Source organism: Sinohyriopsis cumingii, chromosome 6 (genome assembly GCF_028554795.1).
Source record: "Sinohyriopsis cumingii isolate HCF-2022 chromosome 6, ASM2855479v2, whole genome shotgun sequence".
NCBI classification, from domain to species: Eukaryota; Metazoa; Mollusca; class Bivalvia; order Unionida; family Unionidae; genus Sinohyriopsis; species Sinohyriopsis cumingii.
Genome location: NC_142966.1, coordinates 95,362,883 through 95,386,639, shown reverse-complemented (window position 1 = coordinate 95,386,639; position 23,757 = coordinate 95,362,883). Strand labels below are relative to the sequence as shown.

The 23,757-nt window shown below is 34.7% G+C and overlaps 1 protein-coding gene across 1 annotated transcript in view; it reads left to right on the top strand.

The window, feature by feature from the left end:
• The first annotated feature begins 10,563 nt into the window (after nt 1–10,563).
• Nucleotides 10,564–23,757, top strand: part of LOC149797481 (periostin-like) — a 29,540-nt gene continuing 16,346 nt past the window's right edge. The window contains exons 1-2 of the mRNA XM_089962289.1: nt 10,564–10,806; nt 14,287–14,498. Coding sequence (XP_089818415.1) covers nt 10,650–10,806; nt 14,287–14,498 — 369 coding nt within the window. The 5' untranslated portion in view covers nt 10,564–10,649. The remainder of the gene's footprint in view (nt 10,807–14,286; nt 14,499–23,757) is intronic.

The window sequence follows — 23,757 nt, the reverse complement described above, 5'->3', positions numbered from 1 at the left end:
TGTATCCTTTTTTTTAATGCATCTATAGCAGTACCGGATCTTTCTCTCCGTCCCCACCTCTCTGAAAGGAACGGTCAACCATGACCTGATTATTATTTAAACAGACAATTATAAAACGCTAGAAGCTTGCAAATTTGTAACATTAGCAGGTTTCAAACATTAAGAATTTGATGTTATTTAAAAATAGCGTGCTTGACGTATGCTCTTTTGAGGCTAACACTTACATTGTAGTCCTTCAAACAGCGCATTTATCACAAAAGAGTTCCGGAAGAGACTGTCGTACTACTGTCTGAAAAGAATTTGTAGGAATCCACGATAATCGCTGAGCATTAAAACCAAACGAGATGTTGTTAAGAAAGTTAAGAAACTGTAAACATTAAATTAGGTTGAGATTATATAAATGTTTGACGACAAAAATTCGAGATAGGTCAACCGCAAGAAAGGGGTATGATCTATATCATACGTATGAATTATGATTGGTAGAGTCGGTGGAACTTCGCTAATGAACCGTGACAAACAGGGTACAATACGATAACACATACTGGTAATACTTATGGTGTACCGATTAGTAGCCTTCTATAGTGGCACTTTACAATGACGGGTGGTCAATTGTGTATACAGCTTCACCTGTCAATCACCATGCCATAATATTTGTCAGTGTCTAAGAATCAATCAGAAAACATGTGGAGCCCTGTATTTTGTTAGAGTACAGCCAAGTTCAGACTGAAGAAAGAGTTTGACTGTTTACATAAAAAGCGTAGTGTAGAGAATTTAATTAAGTCGCTTGACCTTTGAACCGCTCTGGTTATACAGTTAATATACTGTCTCTTATACTGTCAAAATATAACACGTGTGGTACATTTGACTAAACCATAATTATTATCCGTGCTCATCTTTAAAATCGCATGGATGTTGTGATACAGTTCATGCGGTGATATATATGTATGTTCGTGTGTAATGTCATTGAATCCCTTGAACATCTTGTGTTTGTGAAAACATCTCTTAGAGGTTCCAGAAGGTTCTTGTCTTTAAAGGATAGAGAGAAAAATTACTAAGTCAAATAACTCACAGAAACTCAACAATAATCTTGTCACCAATCTAGAAGATCGTACATAAAACTTTAACGCAGCTCTTACAAGAATTGCAAAAAAGCTAGTAAATGAACAAATACAAAGCACAACTAGTGAAACTATTTGGAAATATATCGACAATAAATGACTAAAATTAAATAGAGTGGTATTAAAAGAGCTAAAACAAATATTACATATAAAAATAAACAGATTAATGATAACACGACAAAAAATTTTTGGATTCACACGCATTTTTAGGCAGAGATTCTGTACTTTCTCTCCTGCTATAGAAACCTTGAAACAAGCAACAGAAAGAGCGCGTGGTTTGCCTAACGTTAGAAAATGTATACAGCAGATCGAGCTGAGGATAAACGCTGAAATAGATACCTTGTATAGTGACATGGAGAAAAGAAATCTTGTGAATGCTGCAGTTCTAGAGCAGAAGAGTCACAGAGTAATGTGGATAACATTATACGGCTTGGCACTTGTAAGGGATGCCTGAGTGTATCTTTATGTTGCTTGCAAGCTTTCATAAAAACGAAGACCGCATTCACCGGTGTTGTGGTTGAAGTAAAAGTAAACAGCAAAGATGTCGTGCACCTTTGTTGCAGCCTTGTTCCCAAGTGATAACATCGTGTGCCGAGCACTTCCTGTCCATTGTTGGGTACACCTTCGGAACACACGTTTATTTTCACTTTTGGCTTGACAAATAACGCTATGTAACACAATTTTTATTCCTGGGTAGAAAATGTTATTTCCTAATTGCTTATGCCTAAAAAGTATAGAAAATGGCTATTATTCCCCACAAACTTTGCTTTTGTGACTAGGACAGTGATATTTTGAAATTTACCGATTTCCAATGAAAAAACGGGGTTATTTGTGTCTTTTCGTTCACATAAAGTAAAATAAAACAACATATGAATCAAAATTAACATGTATTTATACTAAAGTAATACAAAAATGATTACAAAATATTTAGAAGTGAGTAATTTTTCAAGATTTACGATTTTACTGTAAATCACTTTCACGAATCAGCCCCCAAATGTAGTCTCGTTATACTGTCCTTGGTAGCGGCCTTCGAAGTCCAGTATATCCTGGTGGAATCGCTCGCCTTGTTCCTCCGAGTACGCTCCCATGTTCTCCTTGAATTTATCAAGATGATCATCAAGGATATGGACTTACAGGGACATCCTGCTGCCCATTGTGCCGTAGTTCTTCACCAGAGTCTGAAACAGCTCCACATAGTTTTCGTCCTTGTGATTGCCCAGGAATCCCCAAATCAATGCGACAAAGCTGTGCCAAGCCACTTTCTCCGTTTTAATGAGTTTCTTGGAGAATTCATTGTACTCCAGGATCTTCGTTATCTGTGGTCCGACGAAGACACCAGCTTTGACCTTTTCATCAGACAGCTTAGGGAAGAAGTTCTGAATGTACTTGAAAGCTGCCGATTCTTTATCTAGAGCTCTTATAAATTGTTTCATAAGGCCCAGTTTGATATGCAGTGGTGGTATCAGCACCTTCCGGAGGTCCACCAATGGTTCCCACTTCACACTGTTCGTCCCCACAAAGAACTCGGTCCGCTGTGGTACGTCCCCGCTCTGGTAGTGCGCCTTGGTGTCCCTGCTGTCTCAAAGGCAAATATAGCAGGGAAACACTTGGTAAAACTGCCTTAGAGACCTATGAGGAATGTTATCATTTTGAAGTCTCCGATGACCTCCCAGCCGTCCTCATCATACTTCAAGGCGTCCAGCAAGATCTTGATGCTGTTGTAATCCTCTTTGAGGTGCACCGAGTGAGCCAGGGGAAGAAACGGGTACTTGTTGCCATTAAGGAGCAGCACGGCTTTGATTCTCCTGGATGAGCTGTCAATGAAGAGGCGCCACTATTACATGCGATTCCGATTGCCTCGAACAGACCGGTCACATTGTGGTAGAAGCAGAGTCCATCTTGACGGGTGAAGAAGCTGAAAAAAGCTTGGTGACGCTTCCTCTGATCTGCAACTTGTCCACTTTCATCCAACAAGTTCCACTGTTTGAGCGTTTCCCTGTGATACATCAAGACGGCTAGCACATCAAACGATTGCAGTGTATTCTACATCAGTACTATGTATTTGATTTTAATCGGAACACCATTGGAACTCATTTGTAATACTCGATACCTTTGAATTTGTGGTAGAACTTTTAGGACTGTAAGATTTCATTCATCATACTGTAAGGTATTTTTAATTTTCACTTTGTGTTCTGTGAAATATATTATTTTGTTGAATATTACAAAACTTGAGTTTGCTGCTCTTTTCTATTACTTAGTTTAAGACCATATAGTCGTACTAGTATGTATTCGTATTGTTCTTGATCATTAGCAGATGGTAGAAATTACATGGTATATGTTGGCTTTGTTTGTCCAGATTTACATTATTTTCTGAGTGTGAAGAAGACTATCAATCAAAACCACCATGCATGTTGTTCAAGTCATAGGCTATACATGGCGGCCAGTATAACTGGTGGAGGAAGAACCCTGGAAACCCCAGGGAAGAACCACCCACCCACGAGAAGCCACTGACAGGCTTTCCCACGTACCCACGCTAGCCGAGCCGTGGACTCGAACCCATGCAGACAGAGGTGAGATGGCAGTGATCCGGAATGGTGAGCGCTTTAGACCACTCGGACACTCGCTGCCTCCTTAGCCCAACTGACTAACCTTTATCAAAACATCAGTTATACGACAAACTAAAACGCAAAACAGATTCCCGGAAGATGGTCAAAAGTTCATTCTACTGGGGGAAAAAATAGAAGTTTGATACTAATTGGCACATGATAAATATCTCGTAGTCCTGGTATGACCTTGACTGAACTTAATGTTTCTTCCTCTGAAAAAGATGAAAACAAAAAAAAGTTGTTTACCAAAACTGGCGCTGCTTTTGGAACAAGGTCAGCAACTAGATACAATGTTTCATTACTCATAGCATATAACAAAAATAAAAACTAAAAGTAAAACTATATTAAAAACTAACAAAAAAATTAAATTAAATTAAATATTCATAACACTACTACTAATCCAATGTAAAAATCGGTCTACCACTAATCCAATGTAACAGTCAGTCCACCACTATAGTGTCCAATGTGAAAATCAACCTTGCACTAATACAATGTAAAAATCAACCTACAACTAATTCGATGTAAAAATCAACCTACCACTAATTCAATGTAAACATCAACGTACCACTAATTCATTATAAAAATCAACGTACCAAGAATTCAATGCAAAGATCAACAAACCACTAATTCAATGTAAACATCAACATAAAACTAATCCAATGTAAAAATCAAGGTACCACTAATTCAATGCAAAAATCAACGTACCACTAATTCAATGCACGATTCAAAGTACCACTAATTTAATGTAAACATCAACATACCACTAATCCAATGGAAACATCAACGTCCCACGAATTCAATGCAAATATAAACCTACCACTAATCCAATGTAAAAATCAACGGCCCACTAATTCAATGTAAAAATCAACGTACCACTAATCGAATGTAAAACTCAACCTAACACTGATCCAGTGTAAAAATTAAACCACCACTAATCCAATGTGAAAATCAACGTAACACTAATCCAATGTAAAAAATCAACCTACCACTAATCCAATGCAAAATTCAGTCTATAACTATCCAATGTAAAAATCAACGTACCACTAATTCAATGTAAAAATCGACGTACCACTAATTCAATGTAAAAATCAACGTACCACTAATTCAATGTAATAATCAGCTTACCATTAATCGAATGTAAAAATCAACCTACCTCTAATCCAATGTAAAAATAAAAGCACCACTAATTCAATGTAAATATCAACGTACCACTAATTCAATGAAAAATGAGTCTGTCACTATCTAATGTAAAAATCAACGTACCACTAATTCAATGTAAACATCAACCTACCACTAATTCAATGTAAAAATCAAGCTACCACTAATTCAATGTAAATATCAACGTACCACTAATTCAATGAAAAATGAGTCTGTCACTATCTAATGTAAAAATCAACGTACCACTAATTCAATGTAATAATCAGCTTACCATTAATCGAATGTAAAAATCAACCTACCTCTAATCCAATGTAAAAATCAAAGCACCACTAATTCAATGTAAAAATCAACCTACCACTAATTCAATGAAAAATGAGTCTATCATTATCTAATGTAAAAATCAACGTACAACTAACTCAATGTAAACATCAACCTACCACTAACTTAATGTAAAAATCAACCTACCACAATAATTCAGTGCAAAAATCAAACTACCACTAATTCAATGTAAAAATCAACCTACCACAATAATTCAGTGCAAAAATCAACGTACCACTAATTCAATGTAAAATTCAACCTACCACTAATTCAATGTAAAAATCAACGTACCACTCATTCAATATAAAAATCAAACTCCCACTAATTCAATGTAAAATTCAACCTACCACAATAATTCAGTGCAAAAATCAACGTACCACTAATTCAATGTAAAATTCAACCTACCACTAATTCAATGTAAAAATCAACGTACCACTCATTCAAAGTAAAAATCAACGTACCACTAATCCAATGTAAAAATGAGCTTATCACTACCTAAAGAAAAAGTCTAAGTGCCACTAATTCAATGTAAACATCAACGTACCACTAATTCAATATAAAATTCAACCTACCACAATAATTCAGTGCAAAAATCAACGTACCACTAATTCAATGTAAAATTCAACCTACCACTAATTCAATGTAAAAATCAACGTACCACTCATTCAAAGTAAAAATCAAACTACCACTAATTCAATATAAAATTCAACCTACCACAATAATTCAGTGCAAAAATCAACGTACCACTAATTCAATGTAAAATTCAACCTACCACAATAATTCAGTGCAAAAATCAACGTACCACTAATTCAATGTAAAATTCAACCTACCACTAATTCAATGTAAAAATCAACGTACCACTCATTCAATGTAAAAATCAAACTACCACTAATTCAATGTAAAATCCAACCTACCACAATAATTCAGTGCAAAAATCAACGTACCACTAATTCAATGTAAAATTCAACCTACCACTAATTCAATGTAAAAATCAACGTACCACTCATTCAAAGTAAAAATCAAACTACCACTAATTCAATGTAAAATTCAACCTACCACAATAATTCAGTGCAAAAATCAACGTACCACTCATTCAATGTAAAAATCAAACTACCACTAATTCAATGTAAAATTCAACCTACCACAATATTTCAGTGCAAAAATCAACGTACCACTAATTCAATGTAAAATTCAACCTACCACTAATTCAATGTAAAATTCAACCTACCACAATAATTCAGTGCAAAAATCAATGTACCACTAATTCAATATAAACATCAACCTACCAATAATTCAATGTAAAAATCAACGTACCACTCGTTCAATGTAAAACTAAACGTACCACTAATTCAATGTAAACATCAACCTACCACTAATTCAATGTAAAAATCAACGTACCACTAATCCAATGTAAAAATGAGCCTATCACTACCTAATGAAAAAGTCAAAGTACCACTAATTCAATGTAAAAATCAACGTACCACTAATCCAATGTAAAAATGAGCCTATCACTACCTAATGAAAAAGTCAAAGTACCACTAATTCAATGTAAAAATCAACGTACCACTAATCCAATGTAAAAATGAGCCTATCACTACCTAATGAAAAAGTCAAAGTACCACTAATTCAATGTAAAAATCAAAGTGCCACTAATTCAATGTACAAATCCACGTACCACTAATTCAATGTAAAAATCAACGTACCACTAACTCAGTGCAAAAATCAACGTACCACTAATTCATTGCAAACATCAACCTACCACTAATTCAATGTAAAATTCAACGTACCACTAATTCAATGCAAAAATCAACGTACCACCAATCCAATGTAAAAATTAGCCTATCACTATCTAATGAAAAAGTCAAAGTACCACTCATTCAATGTAAAATTCAATGTACCACTAATTCAATGTGCAAATCAGTGTACCACTAATTCAATGTACAAATCCACGTACCACTAATTCAATGTAAAAATCAACGTACCACTAATTCAGTGCAAAAATCAACGTACCACTAATTCATTGTAAACATCAACCTACCACTAATTCAATGTAAAATTCAACGTATCACTAATTCAATGAAAAATTAACGTACCACTAATTCAATGTAGACATCAACGTACCACTAATTCAATGTAAAAATCAACGTACCACTAATTCAATGTAAAAATCAACGTACCACTAATCCAATGTAAAAATGAGCTTATCACTACCTAAAGAAAAAGTCTAAGTGCCACTAATTCAATGTAAACATCAACGTACCACTAATTCAATGTAAAAATCAACGTACCACTAATTCAGTGCAAAAATCAACGTACCACTAATTCAATGTAAACATCAACCTACCACTAATTCAATGTAAAATTCAACGTACCACTAATTCAATGAAAAATTATCGTACCACTAATTCACTGTAAACATGAACCTACCACTAATTCAATGTAAAAATCAACGTACCACTAATCCAATGTAAAAATGAGCCTATCACTACCTAATGAAAAAGTTAAAGTGCCACTAATTCAATGTAAAAATCAATGTACTACAAATTCAACGTAAAAAATCAACTTACCACTGATTCAATGTAAAAATTAAAGCACCACTAATTCAATGTAAAAATCAACGTACCACTAATTCAATGTTAAAATCAACGTACCACTAATTTAATGTAAAAATGAGTCTATCACTACCTAATGAAAAAGTTAAAGTACCACTAATTCACTGTAAAAATCAACTTACCACTATTTCAATGTAAAATTAACGCACCACTAATTCAATGTAAAAATCAACGTACCATTAAGTCAATGTAAACATCAACGTACCACTAATTCATTGTAAACATCAACGTAACACTAATTCAATGTAAATATCAACCTACCACTAATCCAATGTAAAAATCAACCGACCACTAATCCAGTGTAAAAATCAACCTACAATAATTCAATGTAAAAATCAACCTGTAAAAGGAAACATTACTAATCAAATATAAAAGCATCCTACCGTTAATCCAATGTAAAAATCAACCTAACACTAATCCAATGCATGCGTATATGTAAAAGCATGGTAAATCACTTACCACTAACCCAATGTAAAAGTTTTCGCTAATTCAGTGTTTAAATCAGATACCACTAATATAATTTGTAAATCAACCTACCACTAATGCAAAGAAAAATCAACCTACCGCTAAACCAATGTAAAAATCAACCTACCACTAATCCAACGTAAAAGTCAACCTACTACTAATCCAGTGTAAAAATCAGTATACCACTAATTCAATGTAAAAATCAACCTACCACTAATCCAATGTAAAAATCAGTATATCACTAATCCAATGTAAAAATCGAGCTACTACTAATCCAATGTAAAAAATCAGTATACAACTAATCCAATGTAAAAATCGACCTACTACTAATCCAATGTAAAAATCAGTATACCACTAATCCAATGTAAAAATCGACCTACTGCAAATCCAATGTAAAAATCGAGTTTTAATTCACTGCATAAATCACCGGCCACTAATATAATTTAAAAATCAACCTACCGCTAATCCAATGTAAAAATCAATCTACCGCTAATCCAATGTAAAAAGCAATTTACAGCTAATCCATTGTATAGGTCAATGTATCATTCTCTAGTCGCATGCGTATATGTAAAGCGTGGTAAGGATTTAGTATAACATCTTCACATCATTTGTTTACATGGGTATTTTGAGATTATATTAAGTACGATGTTTTGTCAAAGAATGTTTGATGTATTTTTACGATGTCCGGCATCTTTGTTTTGGAGGCAATTTATATATTGGCAGCATCTCCAGTTTTCACTATGTGGTATATGGAAGTATAATTGAACATTAAAACAGTTTATATAACGGAGGGGCCTCGAGTGGCCGAGTGGTCTACGGATCACTGCCATCTCACCTCTGTCTGCGTGGGTTCGAGTATCTGGTTCGGCCTATATGGGTATGTGTGAAAGCTTGCCAGTAGCTCCTCTTGGGTCGGTGGTTCATTTCGTGTTTTTTCCGGGTTCTTCCTCCACCATTAATACTGGCCGTCATGTACAGCCTATCTTGTGCTGTAAAATGGCGTTAAACCCTACAACAACAACAATATAACGGAATTTTACGTAGAATAAGTTCTGCTAAACAATAAAACAATGCACTTACCATCTCCAGCAAATATGGCACATCCGCATTGTGCATTCTCTAATTTGTCCACATCACCAACATAGCTGGAGGCCAATGTTTACTGTTATATGCCTGACAATGATTGTAGTGTTTGGTCATATATTTGTAATTAACCAATAATAATATTATTAGCATTCAATATTTGTATTGAATCACAATATGTTAACGATAGTTAATATTCATTGTGTCTGTTAACAATAGGCAAAAGTTTGGCTGAGTGTTACATGGTGTAGTGCAACCAAAGGTTACAAATAATGGTATCGTTCACACCAATCCGTTTATCTTCGACCGTCATCGGGTTCGTATGCAAATGCAATATATACTATATTCCTATTTTGCAAATTGCATTCCAAAAGTGATAGGGAATGTACTCATTCTCTAAAAAGATATTGTAACTGTCTATTGATGGATCTACGGTTGTATATTTATTTCGAAATACGTCATCAATTAAATAACTTTGTTTCTTGTAATGTATCCTTCTTGTATTGCATTCATTTATTATTAAGCCTTAGGTAGGAAAAAGAAATGAGTATATAATGAAAAGGTTACTGCATTTGCTTGGGAAAATAAGAACTCGTTTATTCGGACTAAAACTACACTCCCGAGTCCTGCAATATTACTCAGAAGAAAACAAACTCGTTCATATTTTCCGATACAAATGAAGTAACCAATAAGTACTCTCAGTACTGCCAAAAAAGTCCTAAAAGTGATGAATATATCAAGGATAAATGCCGAGTTTTCATCTCAACCGAATTACTTTGAAGTCACTGGATGTAAAGAAAAGATTGTCCTATTTTGATCAATGCCACCTGCCAAGTCATCAATATAATGTTTACTATTCTGACCGAACATAAACATTTCTTGGGAAATTTAATCCCTGCAATCTACTCTGCTTTTACAAAATAAAAATGTAATGAGGAGACGGTAATACTTTTCACCTAAACAGTTTTTCTTCACTTTAAATCAATGCCGACATGTACATATCACTTACGTTGGAGGCGTCGCGGCGGCTCAGTGGTTTGTGTGCTGGATTCGGAACCGGATGGAATTTTAATAACAGCACGGGTCGGCTACAAGGGTGTGTTTATGGGCAAGGCAATCTACTCCGATTGTCTCAGCGCAAAAAATATGCATATGTTGCGGTGCCGTAAACACCAAACCCACCACCACTCTTGTATCGCGTGTTCACCTTAGATTACCTTGTCTGAGCAGGAGACGTCGCTGCTTCGTTGATAAGAACTTTGGGTTACTCAGTAAAGAATACAGCTGCCATGAAACACGTATACTTGTGTTTGTTTCTCAGTCTCCTCGCGCCCGGTTGTAGTTATGAAAACATCAGCGTTCTGCAATATTTGATGAACCATGGATACACGACATTGGTCAAGTTCCTTACGGATACAAAACTGAGCTCTTTACTAACGTCTGCTGGTAAATATTTCTCATCACATACACACACACACGCACACACACACACACACACACACACACACACATTATACCATTCCATTTAAATTACTCGAACATGAAGACCGGGAAATGCTTTTTTTCACAATTCAATATCATTATATATAATGATTTATTCCGTTACTAGCTCCAACCACTAATCTTTGTAACAACTGAGACTACCAACAAAGGCGAAAGCATAAGATCACTCGCCCCACCCCCACCCCTGGCCCCAACAGTATTGTACGTAAGATTATTAGTTTCCAATATATGCTATACAACAGTGTAAACATCAATGTTTCGCGTGCTTATCAATATAATAATGTGTGACCAATAGACGCGCACGCCTATTTCTTTGAAAAAGTCATGTTTTGCTATAGTGTCACTACGTCGTCATGTTGTGATAATGATATTAAGCAAGCACGGTTTGTTGGTTGGTAAATTTGATAATAATAACGAAACTGGTACCGATATTGTCAAGATTAAAGACTACCATCTGCATTTTCGAATCTCGTAGAAAGAGAATATAGATACAACTGGATCAGAAAGAACATAAACACATTATAAACAAGCTAAATAATTTTAAAAACACAATGGAGAAATAATCAAGATAGCATATTCAGCGCGGCATCTATCCAAAAACAACTAGTTCAATTACAAACTCTTGACTGGTCTACAGTAGGACTAGAAAAAGTATGCGCTTTTGCGCTTTTTAATCAGGCCAATTCCGACACAGGTAAAATTCTATGAGTAGAATAGAAGAAAGAGATAAGCATAAAGATTTTCTTCGATCGCTTTATACCGTATTATATATATATATATATATATATATATATATATATATATATATATATATATATATATATATAGAGAGAGAGAGAGAGAGAGAGAGAGAGAGAGAGAGAGAGAGAGACGAAAGATAACAATTTCGAATAATGAGCATTGGCAAAAGTTGACATTACCAACTACCAACGTGACAAAACATAATATAAAATATGCTCCATTTATACGACTAACAACGTTTACCACCAACAGATAGCAAACATGTCATGCTAATCTACAGTCTAGAAGAAACACAAACACAAAATAAAGTTTCAAAACATGTTTGAGTTATCATTCAAAAATAGAAGAAACGAAACAAAAATCGAGAAATTCAAAAATAGAAGAAACGAAACATAAAAATCGAGAAATTGTAGAACAAGATATTATACTGGCGAAAAACTCTGTTTTGGAACATTAGAAACAATGGATAAAGAACATAGCATAATTGGATAAAGGGCATAGAAGAAATGATGATTATCACTTTATTAAAATTTAGAATTAAGCTAATTGGAAAACCAAATATAAAATTTTAACATTTTCTCTTGGTACATCGAAACTTGATAGAATTTTGTTGGATTATGAATAGACGATAATGGAGTATTTTATGCAATGGCAAAACAAAAGCATTTTTATTCCAAGTTAAAAACGACCCAGTACTCAGATATATAAAAGAGGCCGCTGGAAATACAATATATTATCGCAGGAAGAACACAGTAAAGAAGATTCAAATGAATTATCGAAAGAAGGTTGTGGAGGTATTATTGAAGAAGGCTAGTTTTAAAAACAACAAAAACTAATGGAAGTGAAAGATATGAACAGAAATAGCCACCCAGTAAGGCTTATAAAGTATTATTATAAAAAAATGTAAACCAGGAACTAGGGCAAATAGATTGTAACCTATGGACAGAAATAGAGGAAAATATAAATTTTCAGAAGATACCTCGAAATGTTAAACCGTACCTCTTCTTTTTCAGTAATGGAATTATTATCAACAGACGAGGAACCTTTTCAGCTGTCAGAATAGCCATGCTTCTTTATGTGACCTTTCCAGCTGTCAGAATAGCCACGCTTTTTCTCTACCCTTTCCAGCTGACAGAATAGCCATGCTTTTTATGTAACCTTTCCAGCTGACAGAATAGCCACGCTTTTTCTGTAACCTTTCCAGCTGACAGAATAGTCACGCTTTGATGTAACCTTTCCAGCTGACAGAATAGCCACGCTTTTTCTGTACCCTTTCCAGCTGACAGAATAGCCACGCTTTTATGTACCCTTTCCAGCTGACAGAAGAACCACGCTTTTTATGTACCCTTTCCAGCTGACAGAATAGCCATGCTTTTTATGTAACCTTTCCAGCTGACAGAATAGCCATGCTTTTTCTGTAACCTTTCCAGCTGACAGAATAGTCACGCTTTTATGTAACCTTTCCAGCTGACAGAATAGCCATGCTTTTTTATGTGACCTTTCCAGCTGTCACAATAGCCACTCTTTTTCTGTACCCTTTCCAGCTGACAGAATAGCCATGCCTTTATGTTAAAAACGACCCAGTACTCAGATATATAAAAGAGGCCGGTGGAAATACAATATATTAGCGCAGGAAGAACACGGTAAGGAAGATTCAGATGAATTATCGAAAGAAGGTTGTGGAGGTATTATTGAAGAAGGCTAGTTTTAAAAACAACAACAACTAATGGAAGTGAAAGATATGAACAGAAATAGCCACCCAGCTGACAGAATAGTCACGCTTTTATGTAACCTTTCCAGCTGACAGAATAGCCACGCTTTTTCTGTACCCTTTCCAGCTGACAGAAGAGCTAGGCTTTTTATGTAACCTTCCCAGCTGACAGAATAGCCACGCTTTTTCTGCAACCTTTCCAGCTGACAGAAGAGCCACGATTTTCATGTAACCTTTCCAGCTGACAGAATAACCACGCTTTTTCTGTACTATTTCCAGCTGACAGAATAGCCACGCTTTTATGCACCCTTTCCAGCTGACAGAAGAGCCACGCTTTTTATGTACCCTTTCCGGCTGACAGAAGAGCCACGCTTTTTATGTACCCTTTCCAGCTGACAGAATAGCCACGCTTTCTATGTAACCTTTCCAGCTGACAGAAGAGCCACGATTTTCATGTAACCTTTCCAGCTGACAGAATAGCCACGCTTTTTCTGTACACTTTTCAGCTGACAGAATAGCCACGCTTTTATGTACCCTTTCCAGCTGACAGAGGAGCCACGCTGTTTATGTAAGCTTTCCAAATCACAGAAGAGCCACGATTTTCATGCAACCTTTCCATCTGACAAAATAGCCATGCTTTTTGTGTACCCTTTCCAGCTGACAGAATAGCCACACTCTTTATGTACCCTTTCCAGCTGACAGAATAGCCACGCTTTTATGTAACCTTTTCAGCCGTCAAAGCAGTCACATACCAGTACCCGTTATCAGGTACCCTTAACAGTGGACGGAGCATTGTTCACAGACTGAGAGTACAGTCTTAGAATATTGTTCCACTCTTTGTGTGTGAGGCTAAGGAAAATGTGGTTAGAGGAAAGGTGATATGAAAATTAGAGATGAGGGAAGTAGTGTTGGCTTACAGCATATTTTATCTTTTTTATATTAATTTTCTATACTAATTCTTACCCCAACAGGACCATTTACGGTGTTTGCCCCATCAGATGTAGCATTTGCTCGTCTACCTACCCCTACAGCAAACTATTTGACATCACATCCCCAGAACTTGGCTGATGTGCTGAAATATCACATCGTACAGGAAATCGTTATCGTTCCACTTATCTCAGGAGTAGAGAATCGTACAACGTTACTGGGACAGTCTGTGGAAGTCGCAATAGCAACGAATGGGGCAAGTGTTTGCTTTGTTCACACACACACACACACACACACACACACACACACACACACACGTATATTTATATTTATCCCCCGAAAAATCAAAATGTCCATATGACAAGATTTGCAAGAGAATTATTCTGTATATGAAATGGTGAGTAAGAAACGGACCGGAAGAAAATTAAACTTAACAAAGAATACAATACCTGTCCACATGAGAATTTAAACATCAAACTTTCAGTGAAACTACTCAAAATATTGAAAAAGCGGCAAATATGTGTGCTTTCATGTACAACATGGAGGAAAAAAAAGAAAATATCGGACTTTTATTGGATATGAGAAGGTTTTGCATAAGTTAGATGGTCAGTATTTGAGCCTGGACACGGCATAAACATACCAAGGAACACATAAAATTACAAAATCACGATTGTCTCAGTTAACCATACCAATTATGCTGAATAGTTTAATTCCTATTTTTATGACAGGACCGAAAAATATTTTACGAAACGCTTGATCGCATTCAATTAATCGAGCTGAAAGAATGGATCTTGAACAAAGGGGAGCTTTTTTGTTGTTTTACAGCATAGAATCAAAATTATATTATTTTGTGCATATGCTATTAAAGTGTCCTGCGCATGGACACACCATGGATGCCAACCAGGGCTTATCCAATGATAAGATTCGAACTAACATTAATTCGGTCAGGACCTTGGCATGATAAGCACTGTACTACAACAGGTTCAACAAAAAAAAAATTACTTCATGTAGAGCGTTTAACTGTTATATTAATAATAATAATAATAATAATAATAATCATAATCATAATCATAATAATAATAATAATAACAATTATTATTATTATTATTAGTAGTAGTAGTAGTGTTTAAATGGTTTAAGCCGATTATAGTGTGCCATTTAGTAAAATAAAAATCAGTAATAATTGGAACGATACTATGGAAACAAGAAATGGGGAGGGAAGGGGGAATTCGAATTTAACATTGTTTAACATCTAAGTCACCATGGTGACCTAAGATACTTACTGACGGTCCAATACACATCCTTACTCACCTGGTGATATTGAACCACTTATGGTGCCCATTCCGAGACAATGTGACATTCGAAATGGCAGTTGCATCGAGGTTACGTATATGAAGGAGGATTGTTTTACAGGGTTTGTTTTAACAAGGTGGGGATCATATATGTAGCATGTATGCAAATTCCTATTAAAATTCCTAGGCTGCAATAAAATATACAAGACACCGAAAACAAACTAAGAATATTGGATTAAAATGGCCGAGAATAAAACTGATTACAAAATTCTGAAATAGACACAGAATTTACCTCAGACTAAACGTTTCTGAATATTATCATAAGAAATACGACTTAGACTAACACTGATGCTAAAATTCTGAAACGGAAAAGGAACTTAACAGACATAAAAATGATGTTGACTATTGAATTAAAAGGGCGCAGAGTAAAAGTAATTCTAACATTAAGAAATTGACATGAAGTTGTGAACTGGCTGAAACAATCAGGAACAAAATTACCATTAACAAAAAAATGAAAAATAAATTGTAAATGAAATCTGAATAATTTTAAAACATTCTAGAAACAATGTATTATTAAATAAAAAGGAATTTTCATAAAAGAAACTCTTAAAGTTGTACAAAATTACTAACTTCAACGATTCTACAGAAAAGATTACGTTTAAAGATTTTCAACAAATTTAAAACGTCTTATAATACAAGATTTAAAAATTGTCCAAATCAGATGAAAAACAATAATAAATTTGCACAGGAAAAGAAAAAATACTAATAAGTTATAAAGTATTGAAAAAGTATAACAATAATTAAAATATTTAAACAAAATTTGAAAATTGTGCAAACTAGTCACTAACATGCGTAAGGTTTATTAAACTGGAAAAGTCACAAACGAAAAAATCTTTAGAAACGTAACATTTGTACTGCAGAAATATAAAAAAATAACAAATAAAACTGTAAAGGGAAGATATAAAAATTGTTACTTTTTATTCAAGTGAAAACGCTCAAGAAATGTAAACTTTTTCAAATTTAAAATTGTTCAATTTAACATTTTTAATAGTATCACTATGTCATTATTGGATTTTTATTACTTTTTCTAAGCTTCTAAGCCACAGCTTCTGTCCTGCATTTTTTAACAAGCAAACCACAAACGTTGTGCAACCGGTGGACTATTAATCGTACACAGATGTGAAGTGACTCAAAGAAGCTGCTAGACTCATACAGTGACGCAAAGTCATAACAGGCAAACACCAACATTGTCTCTCTACTTCACTCAACGTGATCCACTTCCGATTGCTAGATTTGCAGTCACTGAATTATACAGTCGTTAATAATTTCATCAACCGCAGCCAGCACAGTTCCCGGCTGATGGACACATGACCGCTTTTGGTGGTGCTCAAGTCACTAAGGTGGCGCTATACAGTTTCGCATTTTGCATAGGGTTAGGAATTTAAAGAAAAAGAATGTCCCCGGCTTTCCTCACTGGTTATACTGGCTATTTAAAAAAGACCTTGTATATCTTAGGTATAATGCAAAGAACCTTTAATTCCCTTTATTTTGGTGTATGATTGATGGGTGTACTATGGGTTATAGAGTATACAGCTTGGCCTTACTTCAAATGTGCACCTTTCAAAAAAGTGCTAGCTCTACTTGGTCATTTTCACTTCCTGAACTTCAGAGGTCAATTGTATAAAAAAGAGCCGATAACTTTTTTTTACATTTTATATATTTGGTAATTCATTCATTGCACTTTCAGACGCTGGTATTGTCTAGTCTGGCAAAATTCATTTTCCCTATTTTAATAGCTGCTATGTATAGTGTACTTTAGACTAATTCAGACTGATTTTTTAACACAAGGGAGCAGTCATTTTAGTTAGCAGTGTGCTTAAATCATGTAAAATTTCCAAAAGTACAATATCCAAAAGAAATATCATCCACATTACATTAATGTAGCATAGAGGTATGCAAACATTCTCTCCACTGTGCATGTTTTAAATGCGAACTACTTCACCTTACATACGTCACTCTCTCAAAAGTACATATTATCTGGTGAGCGCCACCATAAAGAAGATGTAGGTATTATTTTTTTATGATTTAATTATGTTTATATGGCTGAAACATTTAAGTCGCAAGCATCAAAACAATCCTTATGAATAATTCTCCTGCCTTTTTCCCCACAGAACAGTATTTATGAGTGTCAGAGTCTCTAACAAGTCCAGCCTACCCCCCCCCATGATAAAAGTGAGCTATTTTTAGAATGCACATTACATTTTGTAAACATAGCAACCAATGTTATGCTGCATGATAGGAACATGAAACTAGCCAGAATTATTTCTGAGATATCAACAATGAATTTTACAATTAGAAAAGGGAGGTAACTCATCAGCTTCATAAAGGTCAAAGGTCAAAGTGTAAAATATTTGCCTATTGTTTAATATGGAAGAAGCGAATTCACTTTCTCATCATTTATTTCTTTATTTCATTGCAAATAAATGAAAAGAAACATTTTCACCATATATTTCTGTCACTTATTGCAACAGTTTTAAATTTAAGTTGACTCTATTCCTATATTCTAAGTCTTCTAATTTCCCCATAATTAAGGTCACTACTCACACAAAAATACCTCATGGCAAATTATGTAAGCAAGAGAAAAATGATCATAATTAGCTTATTTTCATGCTTAAATGCAATATGAATGTACCATTTTATTCAGAACATCATACATAATTATATGAAAATAAAAAAAAATAATTGCAAACATTTTTTTATTTTCTTTAAGGTGGCGCTATACAGTTTCGCATTTTGCATAGGGTTAGGAATTTAAAGAAAAAGAATGTCCCCGGCTTTCCTCACTGGTTATACTGGCTATTTAAAAAAGACCTTGTATATCTTAGGTATAATGCAAAGAACCTTTAATTCCCTTTATTTTGGTGTATGATTGATGGGTGTACTATGGGTTATAGAGTATACAGCTTGGCCTTACTTCAAATGTGCACCTTTCAAAAAAGTGCTAGCTCTACTTGGTCATTTTCACTTCCTGAACTTCAGAGGTCAATTGTATAAAAAAGAGCCGATAACTTTTTTTTACATTTTATATATTTGGTAATTCATTCATTGCACTTTCAGACGCTGGTATTGTCTAGTCTGGCAAAATTCATTTTCCCTATTTTAATAGCTGCTATGTATAGTGTACTTTAGACTAATTCAGACTGATTTTTTAACACAAGGGAGCAGTCATTTTAGTTAGCAGTGTGCTTAAATCATGTAAAATTTCCAAAAGTACAATATCCAAAAGAAATATCATCCACATTACATTAATGTAGCATAGAGGTATGCAAACATTCTCTCCACTGTGCATGTTTTAAATGCGAACTACTTCACCTTACATACGTCACTCTCTCAAAAGTACATATTATCTGGTGAGCGCCACCATAAAGAAGATGTAGGTATTATTTTTTTATGATTTAATTATGTTTATATGGCTGAAACATTTAAGTCGCAAGCATCAAAACAATCCTTATGAATAATTCTCCTGCCTTTTTCCCCACAGAACAGTATTTATGAGTGTCAGAGTCTCTAACAAGTCCAGCCTACCCCCCCCATGATAAAAGTGAGCTATTTTTAGAATGCACATTACATTTTGTAAACATAGCAACCAATGTTATGCTGCATGATAGGAACATGAAACTAGCCAGAATTATTTCTGAGATATCAACAATGAATTTTACAATTAGAAAAGGGAGGTAACTCATCAGCTTCATAAAGGTCAAAGGTCAAAGTGTAAAATATTTGCCTATTGTTTAATATGGAAGAAGCGAATTCACTTTCTCATCATTTATTTCTTTATTTCATTGCAAATAAATGAAAAGAAACATTTTCACCATATATTTCTGTCACTTATTGCAACAGTTTTAAATTTAAGTTGACTCTATTCCTATATTCTAAGTCTTCTAATTTCCCCATAATTAAGGTCACTACTCACACAAAAATACCTCATGGCAAATTATGTAAGCAAGAGAAAAATGATCATAATTAGCTTATTTTCATGCTTAAATGCAATATGAATGTACCATTTTATTCAGAACATCATACATAATTATATGAAAATAAAAAAAAATAATTGCAAACATTTTTTTATTTTCTTTAAGGTGGCGCTATACAGTTTCGCATTTTGCATAGGGTTAGGAATTTAAAGAAAAAGAATGTCCCCGGCTTTCCTCACTGGTTATACTGGCTATTTAAAAAAGACCTTGTATATCTTAGGTATAATGCAAAGAACCTTTAATTCCCTTTATTTTGGTGTATGATTGATGGGTGTACTATGGGTTATAGAGTATACAGCTTGGCCTTACTTCAAATGTGCACCTTTCAAAAAAGTGCTAGCTCTACTTGGTCATTTTCACTTCCTGAACTTCAGAGGTCAATTGTATAAAAAAGAGCCGATAACTTTTTTTTACATTTTATATATTTGGTAATTCATTCATTGCACTTTCAGACGCTGGTATTGTCTAGTCTGGCAAAATTCATTTTCCCTATTTTAATAGCTGCTATGTATAGTGTACTTTAGACTAATTCAGACTGATTTTTTAACACAAGGGAGCAGTCATTTTAGTTAGCAGTGTGCTTAAATCATGTAAAATTTCCAAAAGTACAATATCCAAAAGAAATATCATCCACATTACATTAATGTAGCATAGAGGTATGCAAACATTCTCTCCACTGTGCATGTTTTAAATGCGAACTACTTCACCTTACATACGTCACTCTCTCAAAAGTACATATTATCTGGTGAGCGCCACCATAAAGAAGATGTAGGTATTATTTTTTTATGATTTAATTATGTTTATATGGCTGAAACATTTAAGTCGCAAGCATCAAAACAATCCTTATGAATAATTCTCCTGCCTTTTTCCCCACAGAACAGTATTTATGAGTGTCAGAGTCTCTAACAAGTCCAGCCTACCCCCCCCCCCATGATAAAAGTGAGCTATTTTTAGAATGCACATTACATTTTGTAAACATAGCAACCAATGTTATGCTGCATGATAGGAACATGAAACTAGCCAGAATTATTTCTGAGATATCAACAATGAATTTTACAATTAGAAAAGGGAGGTAACTCATCAGCTTCATAAAGGTCAAAGGTCAAAGTGTAAAATATTTGCCTATTGTTTAATATGGAAGAAGCGAATTCACTTTCTCATCATTTATTTCTTTATTTCATTGCAAATAAATGAAAAGAAACATTTTCACCATATATTTCTGTCACTTATTGCAACAGTTTTAAATTTAAGTTGACTCTATTCCTATATTCTAAGTCTTCTAATTTCCCCATAATTAAGGTCACTACTCACACAAAAATACCTCATGGCAAATTATGTAAGCAAGAGAAAAATGATCATAATTAGCTTATTTTCATGCTTAAATGCAATATGAATGTACCATTTTATTCAGAACATCATACATAATTATATGAAAATAAAAAAAAATAATTGCAAACATTTTTTTATTTTCTTTAAGGTGGCGCTATACAGTTTCGCATTTTGCATAGGGTTAGGAATTTAAAGAAAAAGAATGTCCCCGGCTTTCCTCACTGGTTATACTGGCTATTTAAAAAAGACCTTGTATATCTTAGGTATAATGCAAAGAACCTTTAATTCCCTTTATTTTGGTGTATGATTGATGGGTGTACTATGGGTTATAGAGTATACAGCTTGGCCTTACTTCAAATGTGCACCTTTCAAAAAAGTGCTAGCTCTACTTGGTCATTTTCACTTCCTGAACTTCAGAGGTCAATTGTATAAAAAAGAGCCGATAACTTTTTTTTACATTTTATATATTTGGTAATTCATTCATTGCACTTTCAGACGCTGGTATTGTCTAGTCTGGCAAAATTCATTTTCCCTATTTTAATAGCTGCTATGTATAGTGTACTTTAGACTAATTCAGACTGATTTTTTAACACAAGGGAGCAGTCATTTTAGTTAGCAGTGTGCTTAAATCATGTAAAATTTCCAAAAGTACAATATCCAAAAGAAATATCATCCACATTACATTAATGTAGCATAGAGGTATGCAAACATTCTCTCCACTGTGCATGTTTTAAATGCGAACTACTTCACCTTACATACGTCACTCTCTCAAAAGTACATATTATCTGGTGAGCGCCACCTAATGTAGTTGATCTCGAAGCGACTGATTGGCTTGTGATCCCAGTTTTTTTCATCCGATCCATAGTAACGTTTTTGATACCATCAACGACTTGCACCTTGTTTTTGCAAGTGGTGCAACCCGAGAAGACAATCCCGCAAGCACATTTGCTTTACCTGTGAACAATCCATGAAAAACGCGAGAGAGACCAGTTCCATAATATGTCGCGTAAACGGGTTTTCTAGGGTTTACAACGCGCACGAATTTCACATGTCCACGTACGGCTGTCATTATATTAAATATCAAATCGATATACAATGTACAGTTTTGTCGTCAATGTTTAACTCCGCAGGTCTAGAACGTCCCAGTATCGATCCTTAAGGGTAATGTAGTATTCACAATGACATGTTCTGCCGAAGAGTTAATATTTTCCATGGCATACGCCTTTGCATTTGTTGCCTCCCAATGCCACTGAGCCTTTTATATATGTTAAAGTTTATCCAATTGGAAGAGCCACATCGCTGGACTCATAAATATTTTCATTTTTTAATTTCCTTGAACATAGATACACGTCTTTGATCTCCTCATCAACTTCAAATAGTACACAATATTGAGGCTAGGCGAACGGAGAACTTTACACAGTCCATTACGTGATCGTGTGTTAATCCGAAATTTAAATCAGGCTATCTCCAAAAAGATTTTTTGTTGAGTCAATATACAATTTCGCAAACGTAGTTAAAAATTCATTTACAAACGCGGTGAAGTCCAACTTACAATCAGCCCAAAGTAAATCAAATGATCCATCACTGAGTATTACGCCAACTCGAGTACTACCAGCCTTTGTGCGTTTGAATGCAATAACATAAATGTCTACGAGCGTTGGTAAATTTCCTCAATCGTTTTTGTTTGGTTGCTTTTAGTAATAGCTTCTGAAAATTGTTTTTGGTGTTTGCGTCCCTCCTCTTCTGCGTCGTTGTACAATTTTTCATGGATATACTAACGTTTGGCGAGTTCAGATTACATTGTTATATTTATACCCAAAATCACTTAATTAATTTGCTGTCGGATATCTTCATTATTATAGCTATAACATTCGCTAATATCATCATTGGATTCATTTGAAATATCAATCCTCGATCGCATCAGATGAAGCTGGTAATTTCCTCAACTTCAAGAATCCATGTTGTTTCTTGCACAGTATTATATAAATAGGTTTTTTCTGCTTGGTCTAGTTTATTCCATTCAAGTTCTAAGATCATTCATACGGTAATCAAGTAATCATTGTGTTCGAATTATGCGTCTGAAAACACATATAACATCTTTTGAGCTGCTTTGATAAAACTGATGTATTCAAACGAAGCAGCTATTTAAGTTTTTCTGTCACGTGTTTTACATGGCACTCATCGCAAGAGAACGATATTATTTATAGAGAATTCCTGCAAAGTATTCATAGTGTCGATCACCTGAGTATTTTTCGCCATTATACTATATATGCCGCGGAAATTCTTCAATATAAAATATGGTTTCTGCCAGCAGTTTATTTTACTGCTATAAAACATATTCTCACACTGTATAATTTGCCTATTATGGGGCAATTTCCAGCCCACACTATATGTAATGCTCTCGCTGAAGAGGCAAAACGAATACCTGTTATATGCGCAAAGATATAAGACAAAATAAATAATGAATATATACTGTCTCATTTTAAAGATGTATCTGATCCAGAATTTAACATGGGCGCGCCTGTGTTTGTGAATCGAAGTAAAAGAGATTTTCCGCATCATCCATACGCGGCCAGAGACCCCACGCAATTATAAACAAAATTTAAAGTGAGGACACGTCCAGGGTTTTTTTCTTGCATGTGAGGCATTCTTGGAAATTGAGGAAAAACTTTCAGTTGCCGACAACGATAGAAAATACGATGCCAATGTCTAATTTGGCTTTGTCAACAATGGAATCATGACGTTATTTAACAGTACACGTTATTGCATCGATTGAAAGGAAATTTAACCAATTATTGACAACGTTGACATAGCCAAGACGGTTCTCGAGCTTGCCAGATACAGCGATGATTAAACGAAA